The 23,846-nt window shown below is 39.9% G+C and overlaps 1 protein-coding gene across 1 annotated transcript in view; it reads right to left on the bottom strand.

Moving 5' to 3' along the window:
• Window positions 1-23,846, bottom strand: part of UBP5 (ubiquitin-specific protease 5) — a 215,448-nt gene that overhangs the window by 102,344 nt on the left and 89,258 nt on the right. Inside the window, exons 6-8 of the mRNA XM_089429428.1 lie at window positions 5,776-6,189; window positions 5,387-5,527; window positions 5,004-5,174 (exon numbers count right to left, since the gene is read on the bottom strand). Coding sequence (XP_089285554.1) covers window positions 5,004-5,174; window positions 5,387-5,527; window positions 5,776-6,189 — 726 coding nt within the window. The remainder of the gene's footprint in view (window positions 1-5,003; window positions 5,175-5,386; window positions 5,528-5,775; window positions 6,190-23,846) is intronic.

Raw genomic sequence — 23,846 nt, 5'->3', positions numbered from 1 at the left:
TGTGACACACTAGTTTACCATTTATCCAATGCATCATGACTCTATTAGCCAATGACAGATAGGCATTGATTTCTTCCATCTCTTTTCATTTCTTGTTTATGTCCTTCATTTTCCTTTCTTTTTCTTATCCCATTTCCATTGCTATCTTGTTCCAAAAACTACAACTCCACCCATTTTGTTTAGGGTAACTCTTTATTAAATCGCCTTTTGCTCCCATTCAAACCCTAATAATCATACCTTTTAGGGAAGCCTCCTTGAGATGGAGATGAGCCAACCAAAAGAGACAAAAAGCTACTAAGATGACAATGGGTAGCCTCAAGGCCTGTCTTCGAGTTGGTGGATACCCTTCATGTGGGGTTTGGTATCTAGGGATTTTTTCAATCTGGTTTTAATAATATTCTCTACCATTGCTTTCTGATGGTGCAATGGGGAATTTTATGGCTTAATGTGCTTAATTTTGGATCACATGTTTTAGTGTTGGTGTCCGGTATCAAAGTCTAGTCTGTAGTGGATAATTCTCTGCGTTTGTGTTATGTGGGTCGTCTATTTGTGTCATATTGTCACCACCAATTTCTTTTCGTTCAGTCTAGTAGCAAAATTTGGTATGTAGGTAAGGAAGCTCAATTATTGTATTGTCTGGGTACTCATGTTGTCTCAAATTGTCTCCACAGGGTTAAAGAATAGTGGCTCGAAAAGGCCCTGGGATTATACACTTTAAAGTCCAATGTCATTACCCGCACTGCTTTCCTGTCACATGCAATTGAAAACTATCAAGGGTCACTGCAATTCAAAGTTGATTTCTCTTTCTATTTGGAGGAAAAATTAATCGCGTTTGGGTTTGCGTACTGCAACAGATTTAGCTGGTTTGGGTGTTGTCCAGTACTGTGCTCAATGGGTTTTGGGGATGACATAGTCCTGTTTGGAAGCTCTCCAACTTATCGCTCAGTGAGTCTGTTTTTAAGTCTTGGGGTCAGTCAACCTAGTCCAATTCTTGCGCACCTTCGAGTGACTATGCCACCTCATCAAAGAATGGCAAGTCGTAGGGGAGGCGCCAGTAGTGGTTCTATTTCTTAGACCAGACATCTATTTGGATGGATTTCTGTGTCAACCATAGTTTTAAAAACCGGAACCGGTCCACCTAATAAATCGGGTTTCAAACCGGGACTAGTCGGTCTAAATGACCCGGTCTTTTTAAAAATACATTAAATAATTAATTTTTAATGAAAAAACTATATTTTTAAGATTTGAAACCATGATGCCAAGCCAATAGAGACAAAATATGCTAAGTTTGCTCATTTATATACCATGTAAAGGTGAGTATATCAAAATGGCATCGAGTGCAATACATATCAGCAACAAAATACATAATCAATGAGGCTCTAAATGGCCTCTAAAGTCTGAAAACATTGCTCTAAGCTATGGGGCCATTGACCTACTACAAATCTACATATCAGTGATCAACAACATGAGCACTCCGCATCATGATCAAACTCATCACCACTACTAGACAAGAGATCATCAACATGAGCTACATAAATAATATGGCTCAGAGTTTGAGGACTACTAAAACTCTACAAATTTAGTAGTAGTAGTAGCAAAAATAGACATCAAAACTACAATTCACTGATCAACATGGTCACTCATGAAACTTATCATTCATTCAGCGACTAGAAATGGGATCATCAACAAGAGATACACAAACATCATCTAGCTCAAAGTCTTCAGACTTGGATTGCTCGACCTTATAACATGATATAAATTGAAAAGGTTTAACATGCCTAACCAATGATTTTGGTTTGAGTGAAGGGTTCATCTCCTCAACCTTATAATGTGGTAGAAAAAGATTAGCGTGCCTAACCAATGGTTTTCCTTTGAGTGAAGAGTACATTCTTGTTAAGGCCATGGTAGGGGAGTTCAACAATCAATACCACCAACATCAACAAAGTTCAACAATCAATGCCCCCAACATCAAGACTCTTAAAGGGCTTCATGCTCTTGATCAAATTCCAATCTCATACGCATGATAGAATCAAATGGAAACATTGGAAACCCCCAAACCATGAAATCCTGAAAACCATTAAGTCTGCTGAATTTTGAGTGAAATCTAAAATTCTAGTTTCTCCATATGAAATCCAACGAGGTCGAAACCACTCTCAAACATCCTAAGTCATTTCATGGTAATATTAAAAATTTAAGTAAAAGGATGAAAATGAGAAATAAAGGAAATGTCATTTTTACTTTAAGAATTTAATATTACCATTAATTGCCAACATTGCTAGGGTTGAGATGTGGTAGGCAAATGAGAGGGTAGGCATGCTTTTCTTAGAGGGACTATTTTTGGAGGAAAACAAACCCAAATTTCTCTCAAAACAGCTTAGAAACTTATAAAGCTGCATCCTGTAGGGTCTATCGCTACCTGCCAATAAACGGGTCGGTTTGGTCTGGTTTTTGTGCAATTTTGGCGAAATGGACCTTTCAACTGGGCTTTTTGGCCAGTTTGACCCGGTCACCCAATGAACCGGTCTCCGGTACAAGCCGATTGGTTTTTAAAACTATGGTGTCAACCTTGTTTGATCCCATTCCTTCAGAGATGCGAAAGGAGATACGACACCTTGAATCTCGATAATTTGGCAATAAGGCCTACTTCTCTGAATCAGAGGTGGGTAATCAAGATTTCATATGGATTCCCAACCCTGGAAAATTTAGAAGAAGAAGACTGCATTTCTTACATTCTATCACAGGTTATCAGCAGCTGGACACCTTATTTCACCTGGTGCTTCGAGACAAACAAGTCGATAATTACAAAGTTTTTGCAGGTCAGGAGGGCATAAAAGGCCTCCTAAGGATTGTTTGTTACTGTTTGGATGACATACTCATACGTTTGTAAAGGGTGGAAAAGTATATAGTGTCGGATTCTGACACCGACTCTGAAGACCATATTGTCACTCCTGCAGTGATCGATGTCCAACCGGTCAACATAGCTTCACCTCCAATAGTGCTCCATGAGCTAATGGACCTCCCCATTCGTCAGTGATCATCTCAGACTAAGGATACTATATTGTCTGCAAAGTTCAGTTTTGGCTTATCACCTCAGCGTCTCCTGCGCACTAGTGGCTTCAGTGGATAACATGACATCAACCCGGCAAACTGATGGCCAGCCTTCATTGGGCTCTCGTCTTATTGTACTGGATGGTATTTATTTTTGCAATTTTCTAAATTGATACTCAGAATCTTGCCATTTCTTGTTTGGGCACATATCTGTAACTACCTGGGCAAGGTTATGTAAGACAGCAATAAATGTTAATCAAGATAGTCTTTCTGCTTTTCTGGAAGCTTTGATGATACTTAGAGATATCTGGTGAGAGTTTTTGCACTCCCAGATTAGGCCTTTTTAATAAGCATGTCTTCAATGTAAAATCTTTTTGTTAATGAAAATTTTGTACCAGCTTACGAAACAAAAAAGCCATGGGTAGCCTTCCTATGTTGCACAAGATTATCCCCTTGATGCTTGCTACTTTACATCATACAGGAGTGCTAGATTTTGTTGTAACATGTTATATAAAAGAAAACAAACAAATAAATAAATAAATGTTTAGGCAAACTACAATTTGCCCGCAGCTGGAGTCCTACCACACTTTGAATGTGTATGAGCCGACTTTCCAACCTGCTGCTAATGCCCAAGGTTGAACATGGAGCCAGTGAGATATTCACTGGGCCCATCTTTCTAATTAATAGTGCTCTGAAAGGTGCCCTCAGGTCTTGTAGAACAAAATTAAGGCAACCCAGATTGTAGACACTTTTCTTCACTTTTTCATATTTTTCACATGTTAATGTGGATTGTCACAACTCAAGAGGACTAATATAAGCAGAGAATTTGGTTCTTGCAAATATGTCTTTTGTTTTATTTTATGCATTGTGGAAAAATTATGATGAGACCTAGAGTGCATTATCTGAAAAGTGAAAACATAAGTATTTTTCAAAACATTATACTTCCCTATTAAAGGCATCAGAAACAGTCTTTTCCATGTGTAGACTATTTCAATTTCAACGAATTCAGAAATCTTTCTGCCCCATCAATAAATTTCTAGAAACTGTCAACAAACTATATAATTTGAAAAAATAGAAAGGCAAAATTACAAATCCAGGAGCAAATGCAGTAAAGAACAAGGATTTATGATATTCTCCAGCTTGATCTGACCCTTGTCAAAGAAGACATGACAAGGCCCATTATACATTGATTCTTTGAACCTTTCCAACAAGAACCTGTTTAAAAAATCATGTGCAATCCCTCATCCTAATAACCGAAAACAATCAGCTAGTGAATTGAAAAATCCAATTGCAATCAAAAAAATGTGGAAAAGATCATAGAGCAGAAAAGGACAACTTTTGCAAGCTATGACTTGAGCAGCTTAATACTGAGAAAAATCAGCAGGAAGGAGGTAGTTTTCTGCAGGTTAAGAGCTCATTCAGAAGAATCAACTAAGGAAGAGGTCACATGGAAGTCCATTCCAAGAAATGTAGCTAACGCTCTTCCTTTCTGACGAAAACATGGTGCACCGGAACCCACTACAGAATGGGTTACGGCCCAACCCTCTGCTCTCAATGGAAATTTTTCATTCTTGCAGAAAGAAATCCAGATTCCCAACAACATCTCCATACAACAGTCATGACATGGTTTCATCATGAAGGATGACGGATGTGAACAGAAAGATGGAAATCTTCCTAGAAATTAAAATTTCTGTCCTTGTCACTGTACTGGAAAGGACAGGAATCCTAAACATTTCAGGCAGATCATAATTCTACCTAGTAGGCCTATTATGTTTGTCAATGGGATAAGTGTCACCAAAACATCAAGAGACAACTGATTGCACAGTATCCAGACACATGCAGTCATCAGTCACTTAAACAATTACCTGACACATGACAATCATCAGTCAATAAAAATAATTACTTCAAATATACATAAATAATATAATAAAACAAAAAGGTAAGTTAGCACTCACTTGACAAACATCTACGATTATAGAATCATTGCGTGCAATATGGTTAGCCCAATATTCATCTGCTACTGCCTCATCTGGCCTCCCATCAGCATCCCTAGACTTAAAGTATGGTTTGTGTTTCACACGATTTAGATCCTCATGAAGTCCATCCAACAAAAATGCAAGTAGCTCCTGGTGGGTACATGCAATGTAACCAGCAATGACAAATCATGTATATTGTATATCAAACCCACAGACAACCTTTTTCAAAACAGAAACACAATAACCTATATATTCAAAGGCATATTCCTAAATAATAACACCGACAAGGATTTTGGTCATTACAGATCAGCAAGTCTATTCATCACTTCTACAACTTGTAAGCATTTTAGTATTTTACTAACCTGTGAATCATGCTGGTTATAGCCACTGAACTGAGGTGCAAAACGAGCAAGTTTTACTTTAAATGGACGAGGCGCAACTGGTGTCCTTCCGGGAGACCAAAGTTTCCTTAAGAGATCCCCAAAAGCTAAAGCAAGTTCACCCTACACAATGACAGCCGAATGAATAAATGAACAAAAGACATCAAATCACAGGAATTATGAGATCAGATATCAAAGGCCAATAACAAGGAAAAACATGTAACTTGAATAACTTCCATGATTCATCAAAGAAATCACAGATAGTACTTAGCTTCTCATGTGCCTTGGAAATAAACTAAAGCTTTGCGAGTGATTTTTCAACAAAATATATAGACCTCTAAGACAAGATCTAACTGGTTCCAGATACTTACAACCATACCCAATGGATTCTGCCAATTTATTTCCTGGCTATAATCTTCCAGAAAGTATCTCACGAACTCAGGTGTATGAACTAGGCACTGGATAGCACTGTTCATGAAACAGGTATTCCCAAGGTTCTGCAGTCCAGTTAAACCTGCAGAACCCCCCCTTACACTAGCGCTGCTAATTCCATATCCACTATCCAAATCCCTTGAAGGTGAGTTCAGAAGCTGACATTGTGACAATTGTGGACTGCAACTTCTTGAAATACCCTTGCTTATAGATGGTCCCCCTGCAATAGATATTCCTGACCTAGAAGGTTCTACAGGTACAAAAGTCGACTCTTTTCCTGTTGAACCATTCTCATGCACAGAGCTTTGACATCCATCAAGCTGTGATCCATCTGTTTGTACCTCCAAAAGAATCTGCAAATAAAAGTAATTTATCAGATAGAATGGTCTTAAAGAAATTGTCAGGGAAGACCCAAACATTGACGTCACTCATGTTACTATGTTTTAGAATGTAGATTCAGGAGACTGGTAACAGCCAGTTTGAAAGCAAAAGAAACTCATTAAAGGGCTTAAGATGCTTGAGAATTTATTTGGTAGCGAAATATTTCAAAAGAAAAAGAAAGAGACACAAACGAAGATGATAAATACATGTATGAATTTGTTTAAGGGTCCACACAAAGAAATACTATCAATGAAAAAAATCATGTAATAATAATAATAATAATTTAACTAAAGTAGGAAAGGCACATAAAAAGATATGAGTGAGAACTTTGTAATTTCTAGTTCGTGATCAGATGAAACATGTATATGTTGAAAAATTGGGTAGCTACATCGGTATTTGTTGGCATTATGTTTCAAGTGTTGTCCTTGATGGCAACTCACTCAGAGGTTGGTACAGGTGCTCAGAGGTTGGTACAAGTAATGGCAACTTAATCAGAGGACAGATCTTAGTACAGCATGGCAAGAAAGTTCATACACGCAGGTTCGTTAAGCCCAAGTCGCGTGTACACGCAGGTTGGCTTCAGCAAAAGCGCGTGTATGTGGAAAAGTACCTTTGGTCCATGGCGGCTAGTCCTTGGAAGTTGTGCCTATGGTTTCGGACCATTGTGTCTCGACGGGCGTGTCGATCCCTAGTTTTGAAGTTGATGGTATTGTGTTACTATGGTTTTGGCTCTTGGTATTGAACAAGGCCTAAGGCTATATAAGGAGAAGATCATTAGGCAAAGATATGTATCGTGTGTCTGACGCAGTGAGAGGATCTGGTATTGCTGGTTATCTGTTCGGGAAGTTTTGGCAAGGGTCGGATCTGACAGCGAAGGCATAAGAATCTATTTCTAGATCTGCACGCGGGTTTCCTTTGGTGAAAGCGCGTATACACGCGGTTTTGGTACAGTGAAGTAGCGTATGCATAATAAGATTTGATATTTCAGGTTGCTGCTGATTCTGGTGGTTGTTGCAGAGTTTTGGGCTCTGGTTTGGGTTCTGTGTTCTTGATGACAGGGTTTCAGTGATTCAGTATTGGGTTGTTTAATGAATTATGATGCAAGTATAAGTTGATGATTGTATTGCAGTAATGTTTGTTTTGTACTCTTGGATCCAGTCTGAAAATTGATGAAACGTGGCCCCTGAAGGTTGTAGGGTCAGCACCTACGTACTAGTAAATGGATCAGCTAGTACAAGAGCTGAGGGGGTTGTAGCTCCCTTCCAGAAGTAGTTGGAAAACGAGAGAGGGTTGTAGCCCTCTGCAGGTTGTAGCCTGCGTACTGGTAAAGGACTGCACCAGTACATTGTAAAAGAAGTTTCTCATTAAAGAAAAAAGAGACGAATTGCAGCAGGTGGTTTTCACCCACATTGGGTTTCCACCTTATATCATGGTGTTCATGTGTGTGGCTCTTGTGTGATGTTCTGTTCTGTTATACTGCACTTGTTTACTGTTAATATACTTAATAATGTTCTGATGCATTTACAGAAGATTAAAGCTAACTGAATTATAAGATCTCTGGGTATACGCTTGTTGCATTAGATACAGTCGCGTGTACACGCGGGTTCACTTAACGAAAGTAGCGTGTATGTTTCTGAGCATTAAAAAGGTTTTATTGATCTGATAATACTGATTCACCCCCCCCCCCTCTCAGTATTATTTCCAACAATTGGTATCAGAGCAGGTCCTTCAGAGGAAGCTTGATCGCTTGAAGGAAAAGATCCATCAGAATGGCTAATCCAGAAAGAGAGGCACACATCAGGCCACCAGTCTTTGACGGGAACAATTTTACTCACTGGAAGATAAGAACCACTGCATATCTACAGTCTCTTGGAGCAGAAGTTTGGGGAATCGTAGAAGGAGGATACAAATTCCCATCAGCAACTCCTACAGATCCAGCAGAGAAAAAGCAATATGAGCTCAATGCCAAAGCAATTACTGTCCTATTGAGTACTTTGACTCAATCAGAATTTATGAAGATCATGCATTTCAAATCAGCTAAGGAAATATGGGACAAAATCGTTACAAGCTACGAAGGAGATGATCAGGTAAAAAGAGCAAAGCTTCAAACTCTCAGAATCCGGTATGAAACTCTTAAGATGCGAAGTAATGAAAGCGTAGCTAATTATTTCCTGCGTATGGATGAGATTGTGAATTGTATGAGGGATCTGGGTGAAGAATTTGAGGAAGTTGTCTTAGTTGAAAAGGTTTTGAGATCTCTGTCTACTAAATTTGATTCTAAAGTATCTGCCATAGAAGAAAAGGAGAATGTGCAGAAAATTACCATGTCACAGCTTCACGGGATCTTAACTGCTTTTGAAATGCGACAAGAGGTACCACCAGAGGCCGCATTCGAAGTGTCAGAGGAAGAAGATGAGGTAAATTTTGTCAAGAATCTTGAACGGGGAACTGGACGGTTCAAAGGTAAGCTACCTTTCAAATGTTTTCTATGTGGTAGAGTTGGTCACTATGCTGCTAGATGTCCTCATAACAAAGGAAAGATATTTGAAGAAGATGGTAGAAGCTATTATACCCATATTAAAAGTTCATTCAATGATAGTGAAGATATTAAAAGTTTCATGGCACATGAAAAGAAGAATGCAGAAACTGAAGAAGTTGCCAAATTAAAAGAACAATTGGAGACAGAAACCAGGGTAAGGGAGAAATTGCAGGATATAGCAAAAGATCAGAGCACAACTATTCAGAGACTTGAATCAAAGGTCCTCTCTCTAAAAGAAGATCTTGAAGATCAAGAACATGAAGTGATCAAACTAAAGCGACAAGTGGAAGAAGGGAGAAAAGTTGAAGAAGACCTAAGGAAGCAGTATCTGAAAAAGGAAGAACAACATCAAGTTGAGGTAAATATCTTGAAAGGTAAACTAGAAGAAAGGGATAAGCTTTTACGATTTCAAGATAGTTCTAAAGTCTTGGATGATATTCTTAATAGTCAAAGATCTCCTGCTATCAAGACTGGTCTTGGTTTTCATGAATATGTTGAAGGTGAATCTAGTTCACAAGGTGAGGCAAGAAACTCTAATGAGAAATCTGAAATGCTCAAGGAACAACCAAGGAAAGAAATTCCTCAAGGAAGATCCTTTACTCCTAACTATGGACGTGATAGACGATTATTTCCTCCGCTGAAGAATGTTGAATGTTATGTATGTCATAATCTTGGACATGTTGCAGCCAGATGTAGAAGTAGAATGGTTCAAGAAAGATCATCGCATCCCAGGTATTTCAGAGGGTATTGCTTTGCCTGCAATGCATATGGACACAAAGCAATTGATTGTGATAGAAGGAACATGAAAAATATAAGGTGTTATACATGCAACAACTATGGGCATAAAGCAAGGGAATGCAGGAGCAGATTTCAAAATTCAAGACAAGAGGACCATACATCATCACAGTTGCAGGAATTGAAGAAGACAGAGACAGAAAGGTGTGGCATAACTCAGTCAGCTGACATAACAGACACAGGGGAATCTGAAAGTGATGAAATTCAGTATTCCATCCTGCATACGCTGATATAATGAAGACAAGTCGCGTATATACGCGAGTTACAGGCTGCAAAGTCGCGTATATGGAGAAAGGGCAGCAGAACAAACCCAGGTTCAGTCATGGTTGGCTCAGGCTCAGGGGGCAGCAGAACAGACTCAGGAAATGGTTCAGTCATGGTTGGCTCACACTCAGGGGGAGCATATCTTCAAATAATTCATTGTTGGCATTATGGATTGCTGATGAAACTAAATGATACATCTTGTTGTTTGATCAAAGGAATAGTATTGCAGATTGATGCTTATGGTACAGATCTGAATGGCTGGTCTTAGATCCTGCATCTGCTCAGGGGGAGCATGGATAGATTGGTACACTTTGGCATATACAAAGGGGGAGCCAAATCAGAATCTTCAGCATGTACTTAGGGGGAGTATGGACAGCAGTATGGACAGTAGAAGGTATACCAAAGAAGAGAATATCTTGGTACGCCCTTTGCCCTTGATGTCAAAGGGGGAGAGTGACTTGGTGTGGTGGTTGCCATCAAGTCCAAAGGGGGAGATTGTTGGCATTATGTTTCAAGTGTTGTCCTTGATGGCAACTCACTCAGAGGTTGGTACAGGTGCTCAGAGGTTGGTACAGGTAATGGCAACTTAATCAGAGGACAGATCTTAGTACAGCATGGCAAGAAAGTTCATACACGCAGGTTCGTTAAGCCCAAGTCGCGTGTACACGCAGGTTGGCTTCAGCAAAAGCGCGTGTATGTGGAAAAGTACCTTTGGTCCATGGCGGTTAGTCCTTGGAAGTTGTGCCTATGGTTTCGGACCATTGTGTCTCGACGGGCGTGTCGATCCCTAGTTTTGAAGTTGATGGTATTGTGTTACTATGGTTTTGGCTCTTGGTATTGAACAAGGCCTAAGGCTATATAAGGAGAAGATCATTAGGCAAAGATATGTATTGTGTGTCTGACGCAGTGAGAGGATCTGGTATTGCTGGTTATCTGTTCGGGACGTTTTGGCAAGGGTCGGATCTGACAGCGAAGGCATAAGAATCTATTTCTAGATCTGCACGCGGGTTTCCTTTGGTGAAAGCGCGTATACACGCGGTTTTGGTACAGTGAAGTAGCGTATGCATAATAAGGTTTGATATTTCAGGTTGCTGCTGATTCTGGTGGTTGTTGCAGAGTTCTGGGCTCCGGTTTGGGTTTTGTGTTCTTGATGACAGGGTTTCAGTGATTCAGTATTGGGTTGTTTAATGAATTATGATGCAAGTATAAGTTGATGATTGTATTGCAGTAATGTTTGTTTTGTACTCTTGGATCCAGTCTGAAAATTGATGAAACGTGGTCCCTGAAGGTTGTAGGGTCAGCACCTACGTACTAGTAAATGGATCAGCTAGTACAAGAGCTGAGGGGGTTGTAGCTCCCTTCCAGAAGTAGTTGGAAAACGAGAGAGGGTTGTAGCCCTCTGCAGGTTGTAGCCTGCGTACTGGTAAAGGACTGCACCAGTACATTGTAAAAGAAGTTTCTCATTAAAGAAAAAAGAGACGAATTGCAGCAGGTGGTTTTCACCCACATTGGGTTTCCACCTTATATCATGGTGTTCATGTGTGTGGCTCTTGTGTGATGTTCTGTTCTGTTATACTGCACCTGTTTACTGTTAATATACTTAATAATGTCCTGATGCATTTACAGAAGATTAAAGCTAACTGAATTATAAGATCTCTGGGTATACGCTTATTGCATTAGATACAGTCGCGTGTACACGCGGGTTCACTTAACGAAAGTAGCGTGTATGTTTCTGAGCATTAAAAAGGTTTTATTGATCTGATAATACTGATTCACCCCCCCCCCCCTCTCAGTATTATTTCCAACAGTATTTTCATTGGCAAATAATGGACACAATTCATATTTTTTACTTTGACCAAGTCTGCCTCAAGAAAGATAAGTTGGCCCATATGTGTGAAAAGGCATCTCCTCAATCAGATATAAATAAGGCATCATTGGAGCTCATTTTAGCATCTCATCATCACACAATTCAATCTGAAAATTGCAGAGGTTAATCCACACATGTGAAGAGGTCAAGGAGACATTTCAGACCAGCGTTGACCAGCTTCTTTCTATCTGTTTTGACTTGCTTTGACTTGCATTGACCTGGGCTATTTGGTATTTGTTTGACTGACGTTTTGACAGTCTTGGAGGGCCAAAGATTGCAGAGAATCATTGACTTGTCTTGACTGAGATTCTGACCTGTCTCTGAGCTCGATGACCTGGGTTGACTGCAGGCTTCACTGTGACTTTGACCAAACTGTTTCAGAGGCGCGTTGACTGAAGTGTTGACCCAATTTCGGCCTCCTGTTCACAGCTTCTACAGGCCAAAATTAGGCTCTATTGTCCCAGACCTGTACTTTGACCAGAAATGACTTTCTCTCTCATCATTGACTGGTTTTGACTTGGTTAAATTGAGGTAAGATTTGGAATCTTGTTGGAATATTTTTGAGGTACTATTGATGAATAGGATTTCTCTCTCATAAGGAAAGATTGGTTGGGTTTTCCCCATGTGGGTTTTTCCCTGGCTTGAAGCCTAATTTCTGGTGTCTCTTGTCTCTTATTCGCTGTTCGTTCTGATCTCTATTGCTCTATTGATGAAATTGAATGGTTGAGGACTGTTGAAAATAGTAGCGAGAAGTTGATTCCTTGATTTGTGCCTTAATTCAAGGAGTCAAATTTGAGTTTCTTCTTTGTCATACTCGATTTCCTAAAAAATAGGAGATTCCCTATCATTTAGGACGAGTGCCTATAATTTAGTAATCAATCCCTAAAAATTAGGATGAGTTAGGATGCAGTTAACTGATGTGTTAAAATTCAAGGTCGAGTTCTTGATTTTCTAATGTAAGTTGATTGAGGAAAACTTAAGTGATTGAGTTTCAAGTGGTTGACTTGAAATAGGACAAGTTGCATGAGCAGTTAACTCATGCTAACTCAATCAATCACAAAATCATTCCTTAATTAGAAATTCATTAATTTTAGTCATCCGAATTTGCTATAAAGAAGAAACAAAGGCACACCTTGTAATCATTGTTTTGGTGAGCACAAGTTGGTAAGACAAAGCAATAGGAAGCACGAGTTTGTGCATGGAGCTTGTGGGAGATTGAAGAAGGATGAATGCCTTGGGTTAGGTGGCATGGATCAAGGTACAAGCAAGGGTGTTTCAGATTAGTGTAAGCAGAGAGAACATGGTTGTACTCTAATGAAACTTTATTGTATTGTAATTTGTTAGAGATCCATTGATCATTCTTCTTTGATAATAATTCTCAATAACAAGCAGAGGGTTTTCCCAGTTGGGTTCCCTGAACAATTCTGTGTTGTTGAACTGTGTAATTGTGCTTTTATTTCTGTTCCTATTCCACTGCAAATTTGAAGTAGAGAAATCCTGTGCGTGTAGTGAAAAGAAACTAGTTTTCAGATTGTTCACTATAGCAGATCAGAATTTCGTGGAGTTTCTACATGGTATCTGAGCTCCTGGAACAGATTTAAGATCACAAGTGTGAATCATCACAAGAGGGAGGACATCTGAGCTAGGAGAGCTGCAGCCTCTATAGGAGTCTATCCAAAAGAAGAAGGACGAGTCTTCCTGTTTTCTTTCTGTGTTGGAGCAGGTCGAGTTAGAGGAGTCTGTTGGCAGATTTAAGGGCAGTTTCCGTGCATGGTTAGGGCCGGGAATTCTCTTCAAACAGGCCGCAGAAATTCTGAGTTATTGCAGGTGGAGAAGAGGCCTAATTGAAGTCTGTTTCAGGGTTGGGTCAACACAAAATGGGCGGCATTCTCGTGGAGAAATAGCGCAGAAGTTAGGGACTGTGGAGGAAGGTTGGCTTAGATAAGGAAGGGATTTTCAGCCAGGACAGAAGCAGACCTGCAGTATCACAGTGGGCCCTAACCAGAGGGCCAGAAAAAGAAACTAGTTTTCTGTTTTCAGACTGTTCACTATAGCAGATCAGAATTTTTTGGATTTTCTACATGGTATGAGAGCTCCTGGAACAGATTTAAGATCAAATCACAAGCGTGAATCATCACAACAGGGAGGACATCTGAGCTAGTAGAGCTGCAGCCTCTATAGGAGTCTATCCAAAAGAAGGACAAGTTTTCCTGGTTTCTTTCTGTGTTGGAGCAGGCCGAGTTAGAGGAGTCTGTTGGCAGATTTAAGGGCAGTTTCTGTGCATGGTTAGGGCTGGAAATTCTCTTCAAACAGGCCGCAGAAATTCTGAGTTATTGCAGGTGGAGAAGAGGCCTAATTGAAGTCTGTTTCAGGGTTGGATCAGCAGAAAAGGGGCTGCATTCTCATGGAGCAATAGCGCAGAAGTTGGGGACTGTTGAGGAGGGTTAGCTCAGATAAAGAAGGGATTTTCAGCCAGGACAGAAGCAGACCTGTAGTATCACAGTGTGCCCTAACCAGGGCCGAAAATCCTGAGGAAAGTGCACAGGCTGAAGTGTTTCAGAGGCAGAAAGGACTCTTTCTGAGGTGCGTATGTCCTTCTATGGTGGTTGGTTTTGCTAGGTGATTGTCCAGTTTAGGATAGTATTGGATTGGCATCTTAAGGACAGTAAGGAGGGCTGTAGTAGGTGCCAAGGGAGCCCTAAGTACAGTCACTTATAAAGGAAATTAAGGACTGTTAGAAGGGCAGAAGCAGAGAAGCCCTAAGGGCTAGTTCTTGAAGGACTAAGGACCAGCCAAGTGGGTTTATGAACAGGCCCTAAGTTGACTGTTGGAGAAGGACGATTAACAGTCATAGTGGGCAGCCTCCAAGCCCTAAGGACAGCCTATTGTGAAGGACTACAAGACTGTTAGTGGGCAGGTGTTGGTGAGTCCTCTAAGTAGCCAGAATAACACACGCTGGAGTACGATTGAGAAAGCTGGATAATGTTCTTGTTGGACAAGTTTGGGCTGAAGGATTTCGCTAAGCAAGGTGTTGCAAAAACTTCAGATCCAGACAAGTTAAGGCTTTTCCAAAGGTAGATGGCCAAGACCAACAGGATGATCCTAGATGGATTCTGGGATCATGGAGTTTCTCATGTTGCAGGTAAAGATACAGCTAAGGAGATGTCTGATGCCTTAGTCAATCTCTAACAAGACCCTTCCGAGAACCGAAAGATGATTCTCAAAGAGAGGCTGACAACAATCAAGATGTTGAAGGGTGAGACTATAACTTCCTATCTCACCAGGATTCAAGGAGTCCGAGAAGATCTAGCAACTGAAGGAGAGAAGCCGGTAGATGGAGAGCTAGTACAAATTGCTATAAATGGGTTTACCAAGGAGTGGACTACTTTTGTTCAATGGATTACTGGACGATATAAGTTGTTAGATTGGGAGCACCTGTGAACTGTCTTCACTCATGAGGAGCTACGGCTCAATCTAGTTGAGGCTTCTAGAAGCGGTGACAAGGGTGCCAAGGTTGAGAAGGACGAGGAGAACTTTGCCCTGGCAGGCAAGAATAGCAAGGCCAAGGGCAAGAAGGGCCAAGGAGACGCTGAGTCCAGTCAGAAGGGAAAAAAGAAGGATCTAAGCAAGATCAAGTGCTTCCATTGCCATGAGTTTGGACACTATGATAATAAGTGTCCTAATCGGAAGGAGGAGTTTAGTAAGGATCATGTTGTTACATCAGCGGAGGTAGATGCATTTTCTACCTAGTTCGAGAAAGATTTCTCATTGATTGCTTGCATGGCAAGCTCAACAAATAACAATGTATGGTATATTGATTCAGGTGCATCCTTCCACATGACCAAAAACAAGAAATATTTCAGCCACCTGAAGGAGAAGTACAAGCAGTTTCAAATCGAGCTAGGAGATGACGACAAGTATCCAATTAGAGGAGTTGGTAGTGTAAGCTTTCAGAGGGAGTCAAGTAATCCTCTTCAACACAGAGATGTTCTCTATCTTCCAGGATTGAGGAAGAATCTTGTTTTGATAGCTACCCTTGAGGAAAAGGGATATAATATCATCTTCAACAGAAGTAAGGCATACCCCCAGCACTTAGCTTCTAGACGTAAGAAGCATATAGGTGTGAGGGTGAAGAATCTCTACAAGTTGCGGGTAGAGACAGGCATAGGCTTGAGCAGCAAGGCACGAAGTACTCAAAATAGAGAAGTGATGGTTGAGCGAGAGAAAGAAAAAACTCTCAAGATGGAGCCTCAGCCAATATCTCAATTTCAGTCTAAGCTAGTTGGCAGTTGGGCTGACTAGCAAGATGATGATGATGAGGACCATAACCCAGGGCGAGTGGAGGCAACCACCCAATCAGAGACTTCCAATATAGGGAAAGTTCCAGCCAAGTGGGCAGAGGATCTGGGTAAGGGGGATCAGAAGAGGGTTGAGTCTCCCAACATGAAGAAGCAGACATACAGGTACACAGGGTACATGGAACTTATGACTAAAGAGGTGGACTTGCAGACCATGGTAGGAAAGAACAAGTTTTCAAAACAAGTTCAGCACAAGAAAGCAAGGAAGTCTTCTACTAGTTCAAAGGGAGCAATTGCAACAACGGAGAACTTGGTAGTGTTGGAAACAAATCCAGGTGGACGAGGTTCTTCCAGGAACACCTTCCTCGCTAAGAGGGAGTATTGAAAATAGTAGCGAGAAGCCTTGATTTGTGTCTTAATTCAAGGAGTCAAATTCGAGTTTCTTCTTTGTCAGACTTGATTTCCTAAAACTTACGAGATTCCCTATCATTTAAAACGAGTTCCTATAATTTAGGAATCAATCCTTAAAAATTCGGACAAGTAAGGATGCAGTTAGCTGATGTGTTGAAATTGAAGGGTTGAGTTCTTGATTTTCTAATGTGAGTTGATTGAGGAAAACATAAGTGATTGAGTTTTAAGTGGTTGACTTGAAATAGGACGAGTTGCATGAGAAATTAAGTCATGCTAACTCAATCAATCACAAAATCATTCCTTAATTAAAAATTCACTAATTTAAGCCATCTGAATTGCTATAAAGAAGGAACGAAGGCACACCTTGTAATCATTGTTTTGGAGAGCACGAGTTGGTGAGAGACTGAGACCAAGCAATAGAAAGCACGAGTTTCTGTGTTGAGCTTGTGGGAGTTTGAAGAAGGACGAATTCCTTGAGTTAGGAGGAAGGGATCAAGGCATAAGCAAGGTTGTTTCAGCTTAGTGTAAGCAGAGAGAGCATGGTTGTTCTCTAATGAAACTTTATTATATTGTAATTTGCAGTGTTGATAATATCGCCGAAATATCGGCGATTTTCGTAAATATCGCAATATTTTCGGCGAGCCGAAATATCGCCGAGAAAATATTGCGATATTTTCGGCGCCCGAAAATATCGCGATATTTCCAAGATATCAGCGATATTTTGGCAAAATATCTCACGACGATTCAAAAAATCGCCTAGCGACAGTCAAAAAATTCCGCGCAGCTTATAAAAGTCCGATTTTGGTTTTTTTTTGAATCATTTTCATTTCTAATTGCTGGAGAAGGAAGGGGAGAGCTATGTGCTTGCTACCAAGGAGGGTTTGAGTGTTGCATAGCTATTATCGCCACCAAAAACGAAGATTTCATTGATCTAAGCTTGAAGAACAGTGAGACAATTTCATTTTTTCCATTAACAGGTATGTTCAAATAAACCCCTATGTTAATGAATTTTTTGTTAGTTTTAGGATTGTTCTTGCTTGCCTATTTGCCTACAATCATTTTGCTTGTTTTTTTTCCATTTGAAAAGATTTTCATGCCCATGAGCAAATGCAAGGGTTTTAAGTTTTGAAATTTTCTCCATATTTGGAGAGAAAACTCCATTTTTTTTTAAACTTTCAAATACACCCTCTTATTGTCATTTATGGTTTTTCATTGAATTCACATAGCAAAATTGCAAATAATGTAGCAAAAAAACTGTTTTGTAAAATGATGTGGTTATTACTTATTAAGTTATTAATTCCAATTTTTTTTTGGTGCCCTAGGTTTGAGTTAGCCCACTACAAAATTCAAATATGCCAAAAGCCTTGGACCCATTTTGGGAGTATGGGAACCCTAATGGTGGGACAAATTGGGCATATCTTACATGCAAATTGTGTGGGACCAGGATGACAAGTGGGGTTACACAACTGAAATAGCATCTGGCTAAACTCAGTGGACATGATGTTGGGATTTGTACAGTTTCTAGTCCGGAACTTATACAAAAAGCTCTCGAGGCAATTGATGAAAAAGACAGAAAGAAGGAAGAGACAGTAAGAAACAAGGTTGAACGTGCAGGTAGATCTTTCGGGATATCTTCTCCTGATTTTGATGTTGAGGGTAGTGGGAGGGGCTCCACAGCTGGCACATCATCACGTGTTATTGCTAGTGCGAGGTCATCATTTTTTGTTCCACGAACAGGACAAGGAGCACAACCTGGCATAAAATCGCTTGTTAAAAAAAGGAGAAGCAAGAAGCAGATAGTCATGGGGAGGTGTATTTTCTGGAGCGACTTACCTCTCAGCATCACCAAAACCAATCCATTTTGGCAGCCAATGTGTGATGTTATTGCTGTTGTGGGCCCAGGGTACAAAAGTGCTACATATGAGGAGTTGCAGGGGCCAATTCTTCAAGCAGAAAAGCAGGACATCAACTCTAGATTGGCGGAGTTGAAAAAGACATGGGAAGTTACTGGATGCACAGTGATGTCTGATGGTTGGACAGATAGGAAGGGTAGGACCCTTCTAAATTTCTTGGTACATTGTCCTAAACGTACCATGTTTATTAAATCGTTGGATGCATCAGAACATATCAAAGATGCAGCAACGATATGTGAGTTGTTAGATGGGTTCATTCAGGAGATTGGTGTGCAGAATGTGGTGCAAGTCATAACAGACAATGCAGCTAAGTATGTGTCTGCTGGCAAGATGCTTATGGAGAGGCATCCCACATTGTTTTGGACTCTGTGTGCAGCACATTGTCTCGATTTGCTGCTTGAGGATATGGGGAAACTCTCCTTCATCAAGGAGGTGGTTGATATGGCTAGGAGCGTCACCAAGTTTATTTATAACCATGCTTTTGTTCTTAGCCTCATGAGGAGGTTCACTAGAAACAAGGAATTGCAGTGTCCTGCGATCACACGCTTTGCCACAAACTTTATTACTCTTCAGTCTTTGCTTCAATGTCAGTTCGAGTTGAAGCAAATGTTTGTGTCTAATGACTGGCGTAATTGTAGATACAGCAGGAGACAGGACGGGAAAGCCATTGCAAAAATGGTGTACTCTGAGACGTTTTGGCTTGGAGTAGAAGAAGCATGCTCAGTTAGTGAACCTATAGTAAAGGTTCTCGGATTGGTAGATGGGGAGAAGCTTGCAATGGCTTATTTGTGTGAGGGCATGGATAGGGCGAAGGAGGCCATTCGTTCTTATTATGCAGACAAGGGTTCTGTTGGCCTTGATAGGCAGATGATGTTATGGGATGTGATTGATAGTCGGTGGACAGGGATGCTTCATCGACCCATTCATGCAGCAGCACTCTTCCTCAACCCCGCATTTTCATACAAATGCAGCTTTGATTTTGATGGCAAGGTGATGGAAGGGCTCCATTCCTATATTCAGAGGATGGTACCTAATCCTGAGCTTCGTAGCAAAATCAATCGCGAAATACAGTGTTATCAGGATTGTGTTGGCCTATTTGGCTTTGATGATGCTATTAGGGAAAGGACCCTCTTCATGCCACGTAAGTGACAAGTCATCACTCATTAGAAATTAGAATTTTCAATTTAGAATCTCCTTACTTATAATTCTATTTTTTTTAAATTCAATTATGTAACTTTTATTTGAAAGTTTAATTATGTTTTAAGTTTTTGAATTTTTATTTCATTATTTTGTTGTAGATATTTGGTTGCGAAGCAATGGTGCAAGGGCACCAAATTTGCAAAAATTGGCCATGTGAATCTTGAGTCAACCATGTAGCTCTTTAGGGTGTGAGCGCAATTGGAGTGGATTTGAGAAAATACACGCAAAAAAGCGCAACAGGTATAACTTTGAGCTCCAGCCTTCAGTTGAGCAATTACACTTATTGTAATTTTTAATTTTTAATTTTTAATTTTTAATTTTTAATTTATGACCTTCAAGTGTCAAGAGTCAAGAGTCAAGACTCATTAGTTTTTTTGACACTCTTACAGGTTGGAGTTCGCACGCCTCAATGATTTAGTGTATGTGCATTACAACATCCGACTTTGAGCGAGGCAAATAGAATCACCAATGGATCCAGATGCCATTTCCTTAGACAATATTGATGTATTGAGGGTGGAGTCTGAGGAGCCCATCTTGGAGGAGTCACCTTCATGGTTAGAGCCAGTGGCAGATGATCCAGTAGAATAGGGGCAGCAAGAGGAGGACTCGGAGAAGCAGCAACACTCGGAGGAGGAGCAAGAGGCGGAGGAGGAGGACACTGTGGGAGCATCAGCATCAACACCATCTACTATAGATATAGGAGAGCACATCCCCATACCTAGCACTCATTATTTGACATTAGGTGCAGAGGCAGGGTCAGGGCCTTCTACTACTAGGGGCAGGCCTGGCAAATAGCCCATCATGTTTTCCCGTAAAATGGGGAGAGGGCAGTGATTTCAAATAGATAGCTGCTAGTTTTATTTGTTGTGCTACATATAACTCATGATGATGAGATACTTTTATATATGTGATGTTATTTTGTATTGGTTCTCCACATTTGAGTCCTTGAATGGACAATTATCAGGGATCAACAAGATTTGGTATCACCTTTGATGTATCATTTCTATTTGACATCATATATATCAGTGCTTTCTTCATGTTTATGTGCCAATGTGTTTATTTCATGTTGTTATTGCTTTATATGTTTAAAAATCTGAAAACAAACACAAAAAAATGAATATATTATGCATTTTTTATGCTTGCCGATATTGCGGATAAGATATTTTCTGGACCCTCGCCGATACCGATATTTTCAACACTGGTAATTTGTAAGAGATCCATTGATCATTCTTCTTCAATAATAAGTAGAGCGTTTTCCCAGTTGGGTTCCCTAGACAACTTTGTGTTGTTGAGCTGTGTCATTGTGCTTTTATGTATGTTCCTATTCTGTTGCAAATTTGAAGTAGAGAAATTACGTGTTTGTAGTGAAAAGAAACTAGTTTTCGGTTTTCAAATTGTTCACTATAGCAGATCAGAAATTCGTGGATTTGCTACAAGGATTTTCATGTATAACGGCCTAATGATTGTAATGCTAGAAGAAGTCTAATTGTATCATTGGAAGTAGTCATCAATTTTGAAAAACTATACTAGTCTTGAATGCGCTAGAAAATCAACATGGTATCAAGGCTTTGGTGAAGGGAAAGAGCTATGAGATCAACCTTGAAGAAGTGTTTAAAGAAACTTAAAGAGTTTTGGATTCGTCATCTTTTGATTTTGGTTAGTCATCTTCATGCAGAGAACAAGCTTGAAGGAGCTACTAATTATAGGGCATGGAGGCTAGGATGGACCTTTTATTTGCAAGGCACAAGGTTTTGGGCATTGTTACAGGTAAAGTTATTAAACCATCTGATCAAGCAGGAAAAGAAAAGTTTCAGGAAGATGACATCTTGGCAAGAAGTATCATTATAGAATCTGTTAGGGATCATCTAATTCCCTATATTGTTGATCAACAAACTTCCAAGGGAATGTATGATGCCATCATTGGATTGTATACTATTAACAACATCAACCAATCTATAAGTTTGAGAGGTCAACTTCGCAATATCAAGATGACAAAGAATGATACAATGGCATCATATTTTGTAAGGATATCTCAAATAAGAGATCAACTCAAGGCCATTAGTGAAGAAGTATCTGACAAAGAATTGGTAGTTGTGGCTTTGGGTGGTTTGCCTAGATCTTGGGATCCTTTTGCAACAAGCATTAGTGCAAGAGAAAATTCACCTTCATTTGATAAGTTGTGGGCTGCCTGCACTCAAGAAGAGTCAAGACTCCATTCTAGAGACCCGACTGAAGATCCAAATGAAGAAGCTTTTGCAGCTCATTCTAAAAGTTATAAAAAAAACCTAATTTTGGAAGATTTCAAAGAAGTTTTGGTAGAAGACCAAATTCAAGACCTGCTCCAAGAAGGGAACCTGCTCCACAAAGAGGACCTCCTCCTCGCTCTCAAGATACAAGAGATCTGGCAAATGTCCAATATTATCGTTGCCAAGCTTATGGTCACTATCAAGATCATTGTCCTCAAAGAAATCGAAGGGATGACTATCAAAAGAATGGAGATCAAAGGAGAAAATGGAAACACCATGCCTCTGTTGCTAACCTTGATGAATTTCTCATAAGAGAAGGCCTAGAAAGAATGATTCAGATGATGAATACTCATTTTATTCTACTTTTACAGGGACCATTGTAGGTCATAATGAAATATGGTTGGTGGACAGTGGTGCCTCTAGGCACATGACTGGGAATCATGATCATCTCTCTGAATTGGTTGAAAAGAGATTGCTCAAAGGGTTGAACTTGGGGATAATGACAAATACGAAGTCAAAGGGATTGGCTCATCATCCTTCCAATTGGATTCAAGAGGTAATGTATCCATTAACAATATTTTATATGTTCCTGGTTTAAAGAAGAATTTGTCGTCCATCTCATCTCTTGAAGACAAAGGATATAGAATTTCTTTTGTTGATGGACAAGTTCTAGTACGGAAGAAGAGGCTTATATCATCTCCTTGCACATTCAATTCAATTTTTGCTTCATAACACCATTAATCTTTATGAGTTATGACATCAAAGATATGCTCATAATCACTATAAAGCTTTGACTAGAATGAAAGATGTTGTTAAAGGTGTACCAAAATTCAAGGTTGATCATGATGGTGTTACAAAGGATGTGCCCTTGGGAAAAATGTTCAAGGAAGATGTACTAGCAATGATAATAGATCCAAAGGAATCTTGGATATTGTGCACTTTGATGTTTGTGGGCTTGTGTCTGATAAGACCTTGGGTGGCATCTTGTATTATATCTCTTTCATTGATGATTATTCACGCAAAAAAAAAGTTTTATCTTCTAAAGTCTAAGGATCAAGTACTTAAGAAGTTTCATGAACTCAAAGCACAAGTTGAAAATGCTACAAGAAGAAGGATCAAGACCTTGAGGTTTGACAATGGTGGAGAATATGTATCCAAGGAATTGATTCATTTCTACAGGGGTGTTGGAATTAAGAGGGAGTTGATAGTTCCCTACTATCCTCAACAAAATGGAACTATTGAAAGAAAAAACGGGACTATTATGGAAGCTGCAAAGGCCATGCTTCATGATCAAGGGTTGCATATGTTTATTTAGGGAGAAGATGCAAGAACAATTGTTTATGTTCAAAATAGATGCGCTCATAGAATCTTGGACTACAGGACTCCCAAAGAAGTCTTCACAGGTGAGAGACCCAATGTCGAACATTTAAGAATTTTTAATTGTCTTGCTTATGCTCATGTGCCCAAGGAGAAAATGAAAAAACAGGACTATTATGGAAGTTGCAAAGGCCATGCTTCATGATCAAGGATTGCCTATGTTTATTTAGGGATAAGATGCAAGAACAATTGTTTATGTTCAAAATAGATGCCCTCATAGAATCTTGGACTACATGACTCCCAAAGAAGTCTTCACGGGTGAGAGACCCAATGTTGAACATTTAAGAATCTTTAATTGTCTTGCTTATGTTCATGTGCCCACAGAGAAAATGAAAAAATTGGAACCTTCCAGGAAGAAAGGAACGTTTATTGGCTACTGTGAAGATTCAAAGGCCTTCAAGGTGTTCCAGGACAATGTTATATTGAAACCTGCAGGGTTCACATTTGGACTCTGATGATGAGATACAGGTGGCTCCAAAGAATGTGGAATCGGAGTCTAAAGAACCTGAACCGATGGATCAAAACCCTCATGAAGAATCTGATGATCATGAACTTATTGAATCTCCAAGAGCCATTGTACCTGAGACTAGAAAGAGACCAGCCTAGCTTGGAAGAACATTGAATGAAGTTGAAGGACATGCTACAGCTCGTGGGACCTTCAGGGAAAGCTAGAAGTCGAAAAGGTACTCTGGTTATACAACTTTGATGTGCAAGATCAT

The sequence above is a fragment of the Pinus tabuliformis genome, chromosome 6, assembly GCF_031772625.1.
Source record: "Pinus tabuliformis cultivar Carrire ecotype Pingquan chromosome 6, CPIR1, whole genome shotgun sequence".
Classification (NCBI taxonomy): domain Eukaryota; kingdom Viridiplantae; phylum Streptophyta; class Pinopsida; order Pinales; family Pinaceae; genus Pinus; species Pinus tabuliformis.
The sequence above is the reverse complement of the archived record's forward strand: the minus strand, read 5'-3'. Positions and strand labels throughout refer to the sequence as shown.